The sequence below is a fragment of the Eleginops maclovinus genome, chromosome 12 (genome assembly GCF_036324505.1).
Source record: "Eleginops maclovinus isolate JMC-PN-2008 ecotype Puerto Natales chromosome 12, JC_Emac_rtc_rv5, whole genome shotgun sequence".
Taxonomy (NCBI): domain Eukaryota; kingdom Metazoa; phylum Chordata; class Actinopteri; order Perciformes; family Eleginopidae; genus Eleginops; species Eleginops maclovinus.
In genome coordinates this window covers 29424432-29436488 of record NC_086360.1, presented here as the reverse complement: position 1 = coordinate 29436488, position 12057 = coordinate 29424432, and the positions used below count along the sequence as shown (strand labels likewise).

At 46.9% G+C, this 12057-nt stretch overlaps 3 protein-coding genes across 9 annotated transcripts in view; 2 read left to right on the top strand and 1 right to left on the bottom strand.

Annotated features, from left to right (window-relative positions):
* The window catches only part of ccdc180 (coiled-coil domain containing 180), a 21303-nt gene extending 20935 nt beyond the window's left edge, over nucleotides 1-368 (top strand). Inside the window, exon 30 of the mRNA XM_063897504.1 lies at nucleotides 183-368. Within this exon, the coding sequence (XP_063753574.1) occupies nucleotides 183-314 (132 nt within the window). The 3' untranslated portion in view covers nucleotides 315-368. The remainder of the gene's footprint in view (nucleotides 1-182) is intronic.
* entr1 (endosome associated trafficking regulator 1) lies at nucleotides 306-3646 on the bottom strand. Of its 2 annotated transcripts, none has more exons than XM_063897945.1 (10): nucleotides 3140-3646; nucleotides 2736-2845; nucleotides 2176-2250; nucleotides 2015-2112; nucleotides 1812-1932; nucleotides 1660-1727; nucleotides 1476-1587; nucleotides 1209-1271; nucleotides 887-1026; nucleotides 306-811 (listed from the first exon to the last, which is right to left on the bottom strand). In XM_063897945.1, the coding sequence occupies exons 1-10, from the start codon at nucleotides 3183-3185 to the stop codon at nucleotides 721-723; spliced, it is 924 nt and encodes a 307-aa protein (XP_063754015.1). In that variant the 5' UTR covers nucleotides 3186-3646; the 3' UTR covers nucleotides 306-720. The 2 variants fall into 2 exon arrangements, with proteins under 2 accessions (XP_063754015.1, XP_063754014.1); XM_063897944.1 differs by having other exon boundaries at nucleotides 1660-1733; nucleotides 3140-3508.
* Nucleotides 3332-12057, top strand: chek2 (checkpoint kinase 2). Of its 6 annotated transcripts, none has more exons than XM_063897942.1 (15): nucleotides 3332-3463; nucleotides 6444-6723; nucleotides 7479-7603; nucleotides 7808-7940; nucleotides 8081-8171; nucleotides 8255-8351; nucleotides 8633-8686; nucleotides 8813-8877; nucleotides 9016-9115; nucleotides 9499-9585; nucleotides 9678-9841; nucleotides 10684-10799; nucleotides 11483-11568; nucleotides 11765-11824; nucleotides 11927-12057. In XM_063897942.1, the coding sequence occupies exons 2-15, from the start codon at nucleotides 6453-6455 to the stop codon at nucleotides 12032-12034; spliced, it is 1557 nt and encodes a 518-aa protein (XP_063754012.1). In that variant the 5' UTR covers nucleotides 3332-3463; nucleotides 6444-6452; the 3' UTR covers nucleotides 12035-12057. The 6 variants fall into 6 exon arrangements, with proteins under 6 accessions (XP_063754012.1, XP_063754011.1, XP_063754010.1 ...); XM_063897941.1 differs by having other exon boundaries at nucleotides 11924-12057; XM_063897940.1 differs by having other exon boundaries at nucleotides 11741-11824.

The following is a 12057-nucleotide window of genomic DNA, read 5'->3' as shown; positions in this document are numbered from 1 at the left end:
ATGCTTTTATTTTGAAGGCAGCTTTGGGCATCAGGCTTCACTGTTTCTATACCACCTGCAGCTCCACCTGAGCTCAGATACAGCCGCTTCAACGCGCGTGTGTGTGTGTGTGTGTGTGTGTGTGTGTGTGTGTGTGTGTGTGTGTGTGTGTGTGTGTGTGTGTGTGTGTGTGTGTGTGTCAGAGGTTCGAGCAGCTGTTTAGGTCGGAGGCGTGCCTTGCAGACACCGACCAGCGAAGAAGACTGAGTGAACTACAGCTCTGGAACACACACTGGAGACAGCAGATACACACCATAACACACACACACTATTAAACAAGGCTTTATTATATGGATACACATATCTGCTGAATAAAAGCATGAAGTTCATTCTGCTGATTCTCTTTTATTGTCTCAACGGGACATAGGTGTAGAAGTACATCAGGGTCCTGCTTCAGGTTCAGCCTGTCAGATAGAAATCATGTTGGGTGATGTTTAACAACGGAACACATTTACACGCTTAAAACGGTTCAAGCTACCGGCTTCTTTCATGACTCAAATATAGCCTGCACTTTAAAGAATCCTCTCCTGCTGGTGTTCAGAGATCAGTATTTGGCCGGCTCTGTTGTGGTTGGTCACCAGCTTAGAGATGTCCCGCCCCTTAGCCTATCACGTCCAGGCAGCAGCCAGTCCTGCTGCTTGTCATCTTCCCCTTCAGAGTAAAGCACCTGTAGGAAGTCTTTCATCCCGGAGCGTCCTCTGAGGAAACTCTGTCGATGGAGGCCAACAGCTGGGCGACCAGAGAGAGGGTCTCCGCCCCCCCCAGCAGCTGCCTGCAGACCGAAGCTTTAGTAAACAACAACAACCACATCATATTGTTATACCAGCACGCTACAGTAAACACTGACCGTATGGAGGAGTGGGCGTGGCTCGCCGTCTGGTTCAGGTACTCAGACGCCACCTGAGCGCTTTGTCTCATCGTCATGACGACCTCCGACTCTGCCGCCTTCAGACCCTCGTTTTCCGAGCGCAGGGAGTCCACCTCCACCTGACAGACACACACACACACACACACACACACACACACACACACACACACACACACACACACACACACACACACACACACACACACACACACACACACACACACACACACACACACACACACACACCTTGTTACTGTTATAACTGGGTTAAATAAAGTTTATAGGAAACAGTCCGACTCACCTGCAGCTGCTGCAGCTCCGACTTCAGCTTAGAGACAGACAGCTCTGCCCTCACTGCTCGCTTCTGTACAGACAGACAGACAGACAGGCAGGCGGGCAGACAGGCAGATAGGCAGGCGGGCGGGCAGACAGACAGACAGACAGACAGACAGATTCTTAGGACCTGATGAAGGCAGTATATTTATATCTCAGAGGAGACTCTGGATCCTCCTGAACACCCAACAGTGAATAATACAGCTCCCATGATGCCGCGCTGCCCCCCCCTTACCGTCATCAGGGTCAGGTTCTGCTCCACAGAGTGCACCATGCTGTCCAGAACCTGCGCCTCCTGCTCCTCTCGATGCCTCCTCTGCAGCAGCTCCTCCGTCAGCTGCTCCACCCTGCAGCAGCAGAGAGGCATGATGGGTAAATAGGTGACGCTTGATGCTGTCTTGTGATTGGCCGATGCTCACCTGCGCTGGTTGGCCTGTGAGCTCCTCTCCAGCTCCCTGATGGATCTCCTCAGAGACTGGTTCTCCTCCTGCAGCTGACACATGCTCTTATTTTGAAGGGTACAAACAGGAAGTTGTATTTTGTGTGTTCTCGCACAGGAAGCTCCTGTTACCTGCTGTGAGCTCCTCCTCCTGCAGGGGGAGACGGCTTCAGCCATGGAGGTTTCATCATCTCCTTCATAATGCTCTGCTCCTCCTCCTGCTCCCTGCTGGACCTCAGGTCTGGAGGAGAACCTGCAGATATGTGAGGATTTAACTCTGAAACTAACCACTCAAAGAGCAGCACTGAAACTAACCATTCAGAGAGCATCCACACCTGGTTTCCTCCACCTCCTCCTCCTCCTCCTCCTCCTCTGTGCAGAGGGAGGAGGTGCTCTCCACACCTAACTGGAAGCTCCGCCCCCACTCCTCCTCCTGATTGGACAGACAGACTGTTAATATATAACACCCCTGTCACCGGGAGAGCTTCTGACGTACCTGAGGGTCCAGAGAAGACTCCGACAAGAAACAGCTTCTGGCCTCAGGGTCAAAGGTCACGCCCTCCAACAACCTCTGAGAGACAGACAGACAGACAGACAGACAGACAGACAGACAGACAGACAGACAGACAGACAGACAAGAGGTAATAATGTTCAGTGAATGTTTGATGTTCTCTGGACGGCTGCACAGCGTGTGACGGTGCAGTCTCCGGCCTGCAGGCTGACGCTCATGAGGACTCTTTAGATAACGGAGATTTCCAGAAATAGTCTGAATTTTTAGATTTGGGAGAAAAAGGATTCTCAAAATCCTAAAAGTATGAAAAAAATGAGATTTTCAGAAAAGTGTAAAAATGTCATCATTCAGAATAAAGTCAGAATTTGGAAGATTTCAAAAGCAGCCAAACATTTCAAGACTTCTATAAAATAGTGAAAATGTTGTGCTTTTGAGAACGGTCAGTGTCGGCCTGTAGAGCGACACCCAGAGACCAGGTCACAGGGTCACCCCCCCCACCGAGGGGGGCACTGTTTTCTGACAGATGTCTTGCACAGCTGTAGTACCTGTCTGTGTGTCTGGTCCAGGTCTGATTCCACATCTGGTTCTGGTTCCAGGTTCTTCCAGCGCAGGAACTCTCTGAAGGAGAATGGGTTCAGGTCATCCGCCTGCTTGTCTGTAGGGACACAGATCCTGGGTCAGGTTCAGACTCTCATGAGGAGGTCTCACATCAGACAGACTGAGACTAGCTGGTTCACATCGGGACAGAGACCAGCTGGTTCACATCGGGACGGAGACATGCTCCATATCCAGAAGTGGGGGGGCATGCCCCCAGCCTATAGAAGAGGTTTTAATAAATGTAGCGGAACCTCTGACTGGAGTAGAAGTACACAGCAGCACAGCATGGGGATACTGCAGTACGTCACAGCAGTACTGTGTTTGAGATGTATGGGGGGGTGGTCCAACTAACCGTCTGTGATGATCAGAGCTTTAGCACAACTCCTCTGTTTGGACATGACGTCACAGGTGCACGACAGACAGGCGGCTTCCCTCAGTAGTCGATCATGTTGTTGTTGTTGTTGTTGTTACTTATGAGTATTTAGTGTTGTTGTCTTTTCTCTGTCGGTCCCACAATCTCTCCTCCTGCCGACCCGGAAGCACCTCCAAATCCACGTGACCAGTGTCTCATTGGCTGGAATGGTCACATGACGTATGAGGAGAAGCCGGGAGACGGAAGCGCGCGGATCCCTCTTCACGTGTCTCGGTGTGTTTACCTGCGGAGGACCGAGCACCGGTGAGTCCAGAGGCTCCGTTGAGACCAGAACCCGGGTCAGCACGGCTCGGCTCGGATAGACAAACGTTCTGGTCTGTTTTCATACGGGTCCCTGCTGCGGCTGTGAGTGACAGATGGTGGGCGGGGCTAGTGAAGCTGGTCCTGGTCCCAGATCAGTCTGAGAGACCGTTAGAGGTCCAGATCACCAGGGAGAAAGAAGTACTCTGGTACTGCAGTAAAAGTAGAAGTACTCAGATATGGTACTGTAGTAAAAGTAGAAGTACTCAGATCTTGTACTTGAGTAAAGTAGAAGTACTCAGGTCTTGTACTTGAGTAAAGTAGAAGTACTCAGGTCTTGTACTTGAGTAAAGTAGAAGTACTCAGATCTTGTACTTGAGTAAAGTAGAAGTACTCAGATCTTGTTCTTGAGTAAAGTAGAAGTACTCAGGTCTTGTACTTGAGTAAAGTAGAAGTACTCAGGTCTTGTACTTGAGTAAAGTAGAAGTACTCAGATATTGTACTTGAGTAAAGTAGAAGTACTCAGATCTTGTACTTGAGTAAAGTAGAAGTACTCAGATCTTGTACTTGAGTAAAGTAGAAGTACTCAGATATTGTACTTGAGTAAAGTAGAAGTACTCAGTCTTGTACTTGAGTAAAGTAGAAGTACTCAGGTCTTGTACTTGAGTAAAGTAGAAGTACTCAGGTCTTGTACTTGAGTAAAGTAGAAGTACTCAGATCTTGTACTTGAGTAAAGTAGAAGTACTCAGATCTTGTACTTGAGTAAAGTAGAAGTACTCAGATCTTGTACTTGAGTAAAGTAGAAGTACTCAGATCTTGTACTTGAGTAAAGTAGAAGTACTCAGATATTGTACTTGAGTAAAGTAGAAGTACTCAGGTCTTGTACTTGAGTAAAGTAGAAGTACTCAGGTCTTGTTCTTGAGTAAAGTAGAAGTACTCAGCTCTTGTACTTGAGTAAAGTAGAAGTACTCAGGTCTTGTACTTGAGTAAAGTAGAAGTACTCAGATCTTGTACTTGAGTAAAGTAGAAGTACTCAGATCTTGTACTTGAGTAAAGTAGAAGTACTCAGGTCTTGTACTTGAGTAAAGTAGAAGTACTCAGGTCTTGTACTTGAGTAAAGTAGAAGTACTCAGGTCTTGTACTTGAGTAAAGTAGAAGTACTCTGATCTTGTACTTGAGTAAAGTAGAAGTACTCAGGTCTTGTACTTGAGTAAAGTAGAAGTACTCAGGTCTTGTACTTGAGTAAAGTAGAAGTACTCAGGTCTTGTACTTGAGTAAAGTAGAAGTACTCAGATCTTGTACTTGAGTAAAGTAGAAGTACTCAAATCTTGTACTTGAGTAAAGTAGAAGTACTCAGATCTTGTACTTGAGTAAAGTAGAAGTACTCAGGTCTTGTACTTGAGTAAAGTAGAAGTACTCTGATCTTGTACTTGAGTAAAGTAGAAGTACTCAGGTCTTGTACTTGAGTAAAGTAGAAGTACTCAGGTCTTGTACTTGAGTAAAGTAGAAGTACTCAGGTCTTGTACTTGAGTAAAGTAGAAGTACTCAGATCTTGTACTTGAGTAAAGTAGAAGTACTCAGATCTTGTACTTGAGTAAAGTAGAAGTACTCAGATCTTGTACTTGAGTAAAGTAGAAGTACTCAGCTCTTGTTCTTGAGTAAAGTAGAAGTACTCAGGTCTTGTACTTGAGTAAAGTAGAAGTACTCAGGTCTTGTACTTGAGTAAAGTAGAAGTACTCAGGTCTTGTACTTGAGTAAAGTAGAAGTACTCAGGTCTTGTACTTGAGTAAAGTAGAAGTACTCAGATCTTGTACTTGAGTAAAGTAGAAGTACTCAGATCTTGTACTTGAGTAAAGTAGAAGTACTCAGATCTTGTACTTGAGTAAAGTAGAAGTACTCAGGTCTTGTTCTTGAGTAAAGTAGAAGTACTCAGGTCTTGTACTTGAGTAAAGTAGAAGTACTCAGGTCTTGTACTTGAGTAAAGTAGAAGTACTCAGATCTTGTACTTGAGTAAAGTAGAAGTACTCAGGTCTTGTACTGAGTAAAGTAGAAGTACTCAGGTCTTGTACTTGAGTAAAGTAGAAGTACTCAGGTCTTGTACTGAGTAAAGTAGAAGTACCAGAGTGTAGGAATACTCTGTCACAGTGAAAGTATTCTAAATGTTCCTCCAGTGAAAGTAGAAAGTACTCTCCTCTAAATGTACTTAAAGTAGTGACAGTAAAAGTAGTCATTGTCTGATTGGTCCATTTCAGAATAATATCTCTGATCTGTTTTATAATGATTGATCATTAAAGTGTTCTCAGAGCTGGTAAAGGTGCAGCTAGTTCTAATGGCTTTGTATACTGCAGGGTAGCTGCTGGATGTACTGCAGGGTAGCTGCTGGATGTACTGCAGGGTAGCTGCTGGATGTACTGCAGGGTAGCTGCTGGATGTACTGCAGGGTAGCTGCTGGATGTACTGCAGGGTAGCTGCTGGATGTACTGCAGGGTAGCTGCTGGATGTACTGCAGGGTAGCTGCTGGATGTACTGCAGGGTAGCTGCTGGATGTACTGCAGGGTAGCTGCTGGATGTACTGCAGGGTAGCTGCTGGATGTACTGCAGGGTAGCTGCTGGATGTACTGCAGGGTAGCTGCTGGATGTACTGCAGGGTAGCTGCTGGATGTACTGCAGGGTAGCTGCAGTCTGATTTAAGGGAATGCGATGTTTTCTTCATCAAGAAATGAACTTTAAATATCAACATCTCAGAATAGAAAGTAAATCATGTCGACCGTGAAGGATGTTCATCAAATCATTCAAATAACATTTACTAAATACATGTGTTGGGGTAAAGTATAGCGTAGTAAAAGATCAAATACTACTACTAATAAGGGGGGGGGGGGGGGGGGTGCGTCTGATCTGTAATTCCTTAGAACATCAGAGACTTTACTCCGCCATATATCTGCTATCCTGCATCAGCTCTGATCCACATCTTACTCCGTTTCAGAGCTGGAACATGTCTAGAGAGGTTACCCATGAGGTGGAGCAGACCCAGTCCACCCAGTCCCTGTCCCAGGGACTTTCTACCCTGTCCCCCACCCATGCTAAGACCCAGTCTAAGTCCCAGCATGGCTCTAGCTCCTCCAGCGGTCCCACCTCGTCCAGCGGCTCAGGGACGCTGAGCAGCGTGGACACCATCCCCGTCACCCTGTCCTCTGTCCCCGAGGAGCCTGAACCCCAGCCCTGGGGCCGGCTGCTGCCCATGGCCCCGGGCTTCAGGAGCCACGGTGAGCTAACATGCTAACACTGAGCTAACACTGAGCTGACACTGAGCTAACATGCTAACACTGAGCTAACACGCAAACACTTCATCTTCCGAGCTGATACAGTGTGCAGGGTGTCCTACTTCCAGACCAAAAGAATATTCAAAAAACCATTGACCTCTGAGCCCGGGGTCAGGAGTCAGGGTTCAGGACTCATTCCTGCACCACTAGTCTTGAGTTAGCACTGGTCTCACACTGAATGTACGTTTGGCTCTGAAACTAAAGCAGAGTGCTGGTTACTCTGTTAGCCAGCTGTTAGAAACCTGATCCCTCTGTAGTCCAGGGGCCTGTACCACAAAGCAAGGTTAGCGGTTAGCGAACTAGCTTCAGGTTCACTCTGGGTTTCTGGTCCTACAACGCTGGTTCACTTCTTACCGGGATAGATCTCCGTGGTGACTGATGCTGAACACCTAACCTGCTCTGGAGCAGTGAAAGCCCCGCCTGCTGACCACTCAGAGCTCACAGCCTACTGACCAATGAGAGCAGGGGGGGGGGGGGGGGGGGGGTACAAATTTGACTAACCCCGCCCCTTTCACGGGAACGCGCTCTCAGCCAGACAGAGAAACCCTGGGTTACCGAGGTGATACCCAGCGGGGTAGGACCGCTTGGTGAGATCCAGACAACTCAAACAGATCCAGGGTCTGTGGGACTGGCTGCAGAGTGCAGGCCACTGGTCTGTTTGTTTACTAGTGCTGTTGTTTGTTTACTGATGTGTGCAGACTGCTTCGAGGACCAGTACCTGTTTGGACGCAGCTTCAACTGTAACTACGTTCTGAACGATCCGGACGACACAGAATCTAAAAAGTTCCGGATCTACAGCAAGAGACACTTCAGGATCTACAGGGTGAGGTCACTTCCTGTTTATCATTCGTGTATCAATGACTCCCATCAGGTGACCGGAACCCGTCTGTCTGTCTGTCTGTCTGTCTGTCTGTCTGTCTGTCTGTCTGTCTGTCTGTCTGTCTGTCTGTCTGTCTGTCTGTCTGTCTGTCTGTGTCTGTCTGTCTGTCTGTCTGTCTGTCTGTCTGTCTGTCTGTCTGTCTGTCAGGAGGGCAGTGAGGTGTTTGTGGTGGACCTCAGCAACAACGGGACGTTTGTGGACGGTAATCGGATCGGGCAAGACAAGAAGCTTCCTCTGGTCAACAACGCCGTGATCGCCCTGGCTGAGCCACGAAACAAAGGTCAGAACAAGAACCAGAACCAGAACCAGCAGAACCACAGACCGGTTATCTCCTCACACTGTCTGTCTGTCTGTCTGTCTGTCTGTCTGTCTGTCTGTCTGTCTGTCTGTCTGTCTGTCTGTCTGTCTGTCTGTCTGCAGTCTTCGTCTTCATCGATCTGATGTCAGACGATCAGTCCAGTTTACCGAAAGGGCTTCAGGAGAAATATCTGCTGACCCGGCGCATCGGCACGTGAGTCTGGCCCTGTGCACAGTCTTGTGATGTCACTTCCTGTGCCCTGAAATACTAAGTGTGTGTGTGTGTGTGTGTTTCAGGGGAGTGTGTGGAGAAGTTAAACTGGCCTTCGAAAGGTCGTCCTGCAGGAAGTTTGCTGTGAAAATAATCAACAAAAAGAACTTCCAGTCTGAAGGGGTGAGTCACCTGCTCTCTGATTGGCTGAGTCCTCTCACCTGTTCTCTGATTGGCTGAGGCCTCTCACCTGCTCTCTGATTGGCTGAGGCCTCTCACCTGTTCTCTGATTGGCTGAGGGCTATTCTTCCTCCTTTCCTCACTTCCTTCCTTCCTGAGAGCGCTGTACTGGAGGTTGAGAGGGTAAAACACTACAAACATGGCATCTGAACATGTGTTACTCCCCAATGGACCAATGGCAGGCTCTGATTGTTATCATGTGATGTGACTGTGTTTGATGACAGACGGCGACACGAAATGCTCAGACGGAGATCGAGATCCTGCAGAGAGTCGACCACGTGAGTCCGACACCAACAAAGAAGAGATTAGCGTCTTATAATAATTACATTTTAGAAGGTAACTCAACCCATTCTATCCTCTCCTCGTCGCCCCTCCTTGTCTCCTTTTCTCCTTGTCTCCTGCAGCCTTGTCTCATAAAGACGGAGGACTTCTATCAGACAGAGGACAGTTATTACATCGTGTTGGAGCTGTGAGTGAAACTGAAATAAACACTTAGAAATAATTTCATTACATCACATTTACAACTGTCTGTCTGTCTGTCTGTCTGTCTCTGTCTGTCTCTGTCTGTCTGTCTGTCTGTCTGTCTGTCTGTCTGTCTGTCCCTCAGGATGGAGGGGGGGGAGTTGTTCCAGAGAGTGAAGTCTAAGCAGCAGCTCACTGAGTCCATCACCAAACTGTATTTCTATCAGATGCTGCGAGCCGTCAAGGTGAGTCTGGAGGATTTGAACCTGAACTAAATTAACCTGGGCTAAGTTAACCCAGGACTGAGTCAACCCGGGGATAAGTTACCTAGTTTACATGAGGCTAAATTACACTGGGACTAAGTGAACGTGGCCTTAGTTAGCCCGGGATAACTAAATCCTGGGCTAAATTAAAGTGTGTGTGTGTGTGTGTGTGTGTGTGTGTGTGTGTGTGTGTGTGTGTGTGTGTGTGTGTGTGTGTGTGTGTGTGTGTGTGTGTGTGTGTGTGTGTGTGTGTGTGTGTGTGTGTGTGTGTGTGTGTGTGTGTGTGTGTGTGTGTGTGTGTGTGTGTGTGTGTGTGTGTGTGTGTGTGTGTGTGTGTGTGTGTGTGTGTGTGTGTGTGTGTGTAGTATCTCCACAGTAAGGGGATCATACACAGAGACCTGAAACCGGAGAACATCCTGCTGTCCTCTCAGGAAGACGTCTGTCTCATCAAGGTACATTCACCTTCACACACACACACCTTCATCTCACACACCTTCACACTCACCTTCACACTCAGCTTCCTCTCCCCCCTGTTCCCCCCCAGGTGACGGACTTCAACCAGTCCAGGATCCTTGAGGAGAGCCTGCTGATGAGGACCCTGTGTGGGACCCCCTCCTACCTGGCTCCAGAGGTCTTCACCCAGGCGTCCACCACGGGCTACAGCCTGGCGGTGGACGCATGGAGCCTTGGGGTGCTGCTGTTTGTCTGGTAAGCCCCGCCCCCTTTCATATCAATTACCCTTCAGAAAACCCTCCGTCATGGTTAGTAAAAGGGCTGAGTCATGGTTAGTGAAAGGGCTGAGTCATGGTTAGTGAAAGGCTGAGTCATGGTTAGTAAAAGGGCTGAGTCATGGTTAGTGAAAAGGCTGAGTCATGGTTAGTAAAAAGGGCTGAGTCATGGTTAGTGAAAAGGCTGAGTCATGGTTAGTAAAAAGGCTGAGTCATGGTTAGTGAAAAGGCTGAGTCATGGTTAGTAAAAAGGCTGAGTCATGGTTAGTGAAAAGGCTGAGTCATGGTTAGTGAAAAGGGCTGAGTCTGAGTGAAAGGGCTGAGTCATGGTTAGTAAAAAGGGCTGAGTCATGGTTAGTAAAAAGGCTGAGTCATGGTTAGTGAAAAGGGCTGAGTCTGAGTGAAAGGGCTGAGTCATGGTTAGTAAAAAGGGCTGAGTCATGGTTAGTAAAAAGGCTGAGTCATGGTTAGTAAAAAGGCTGAGTCATGGTTAGTGAAAAGGCTGAGTCATGGTTAGTAAAAAGGGCTGAGTCTGAGTGAAAGGGCTGAGTCATGGTTAGTAAAAAGGGCTGAGTCATGGTTAGTGAAAAGGCTGAGTCATGGTTAGTAAAAAGGCTGAGTCATGGTTAGTAAAAAGGCTGAGTCATGGTTAGTAAAAAGGCTGAGTCATGGTTAGTAAAAAGGCTGAGTCATGGTTAGTAAAAAGGCTGAGTCATGGTTAGTGAAAGGGCTGAGTCTGAGTGAAAGGGCTGAGTCATGTTTACTGACTGTCTCTCACCTGTCTGTCTCCCACCTACCTGCCTCCACCTGTCTGTCTCTCAGTCTGTGTGGGTACCCTCCGTTTCATGAAAGTTTTGGTCGTCAGTCGATCTCAGAGCAGATCATCAGAGGAGAGTTCACCATGGTGCCGTCCAAGTGGAGAAACGTCTCCGCCCAGGGTAACACTAAGCCAATACTATACAATACTATACTATACTACATACTATACTACTACTAATGCTATACTATACTATACTACTATACTGCTAATACTACTACTATACTACATACTATACTACTACTACTACTACTACTATACTACTAATACTACACTATACTACTAATACTACTATACTACATACTATACTACTTATGCTATACAATACTATACTATACTACTATACTGCTAATACTACTACTATACTACATACTATACTACTACTACTATACTACTAATACTACTATACTACATACTACTACTACTAATACTATACAATACTATACTACTACTACTACTATACTACATACTATACTACTACTACTATACTACATACTATACTACTACTACTACTACTACTACTACTATACTACATACTACTATACTACTACTACATACTATACTACTACTAATACTATACAATACTATACTACTGCTACTATACTATTACTATACTACTAGTACTACTATACTATACTACTACTATCCTGTACTATACTACGTCTATACTGTACTACTGCAGTACTAGTGACGTATTACTGTATGCAATATGGTGTGTGTGTGTGTGTGTGTGTGTGTGTGTGTGTGTGTGTGTGTGTGTGTGTGTGTGTGTGTGTGTGTGTGTGTGTGTGTGTGTGTGCACAGCTAAGGACATGGTGCGCAGGCTCCTGGTGGTGGACCCCTCTGACAGGCTGTCTATAGAGGGGGCTCTGCAACACCCCTGGCTGCAGGTACTGGTTCTGTATATCTATGTACTTCGAGTTTTAAAGGTACGCGGATTGGCTCTTTAAGACATTTTGTAATACTATATTATTCCGTTTTGTCTCACTGCTACATTTAAGAGTTGTGTGTAGCACATTGTGTGTACTACTGACTGTGCATGCTGGGAAATGTAGTCTGTAGTGTTGTGGTGTTTCCTGTGCTCAGGATGATGAGATGCAGCAGACGGCTCACACACTGATGTTCCCCTCTGATGCTGCTGCCATGGTGAGCACACACACACACACACACACACACACACACACACACACACACACACACACACACACACACACACAGATATTATAAATCTAGTACCTGCTCCAGCAGGAGGCGGAGTCAGCGCCCGGCAGGAAGCGGAGGCGTGAAGAAGATAAAGAGGAAGTTCCTTCAGGAAAAAGGGGCCAAGCCCCGCCCCCTGCAGGGGACCAACTGTAAATAAAGTTATTGTAGGTTTTCTA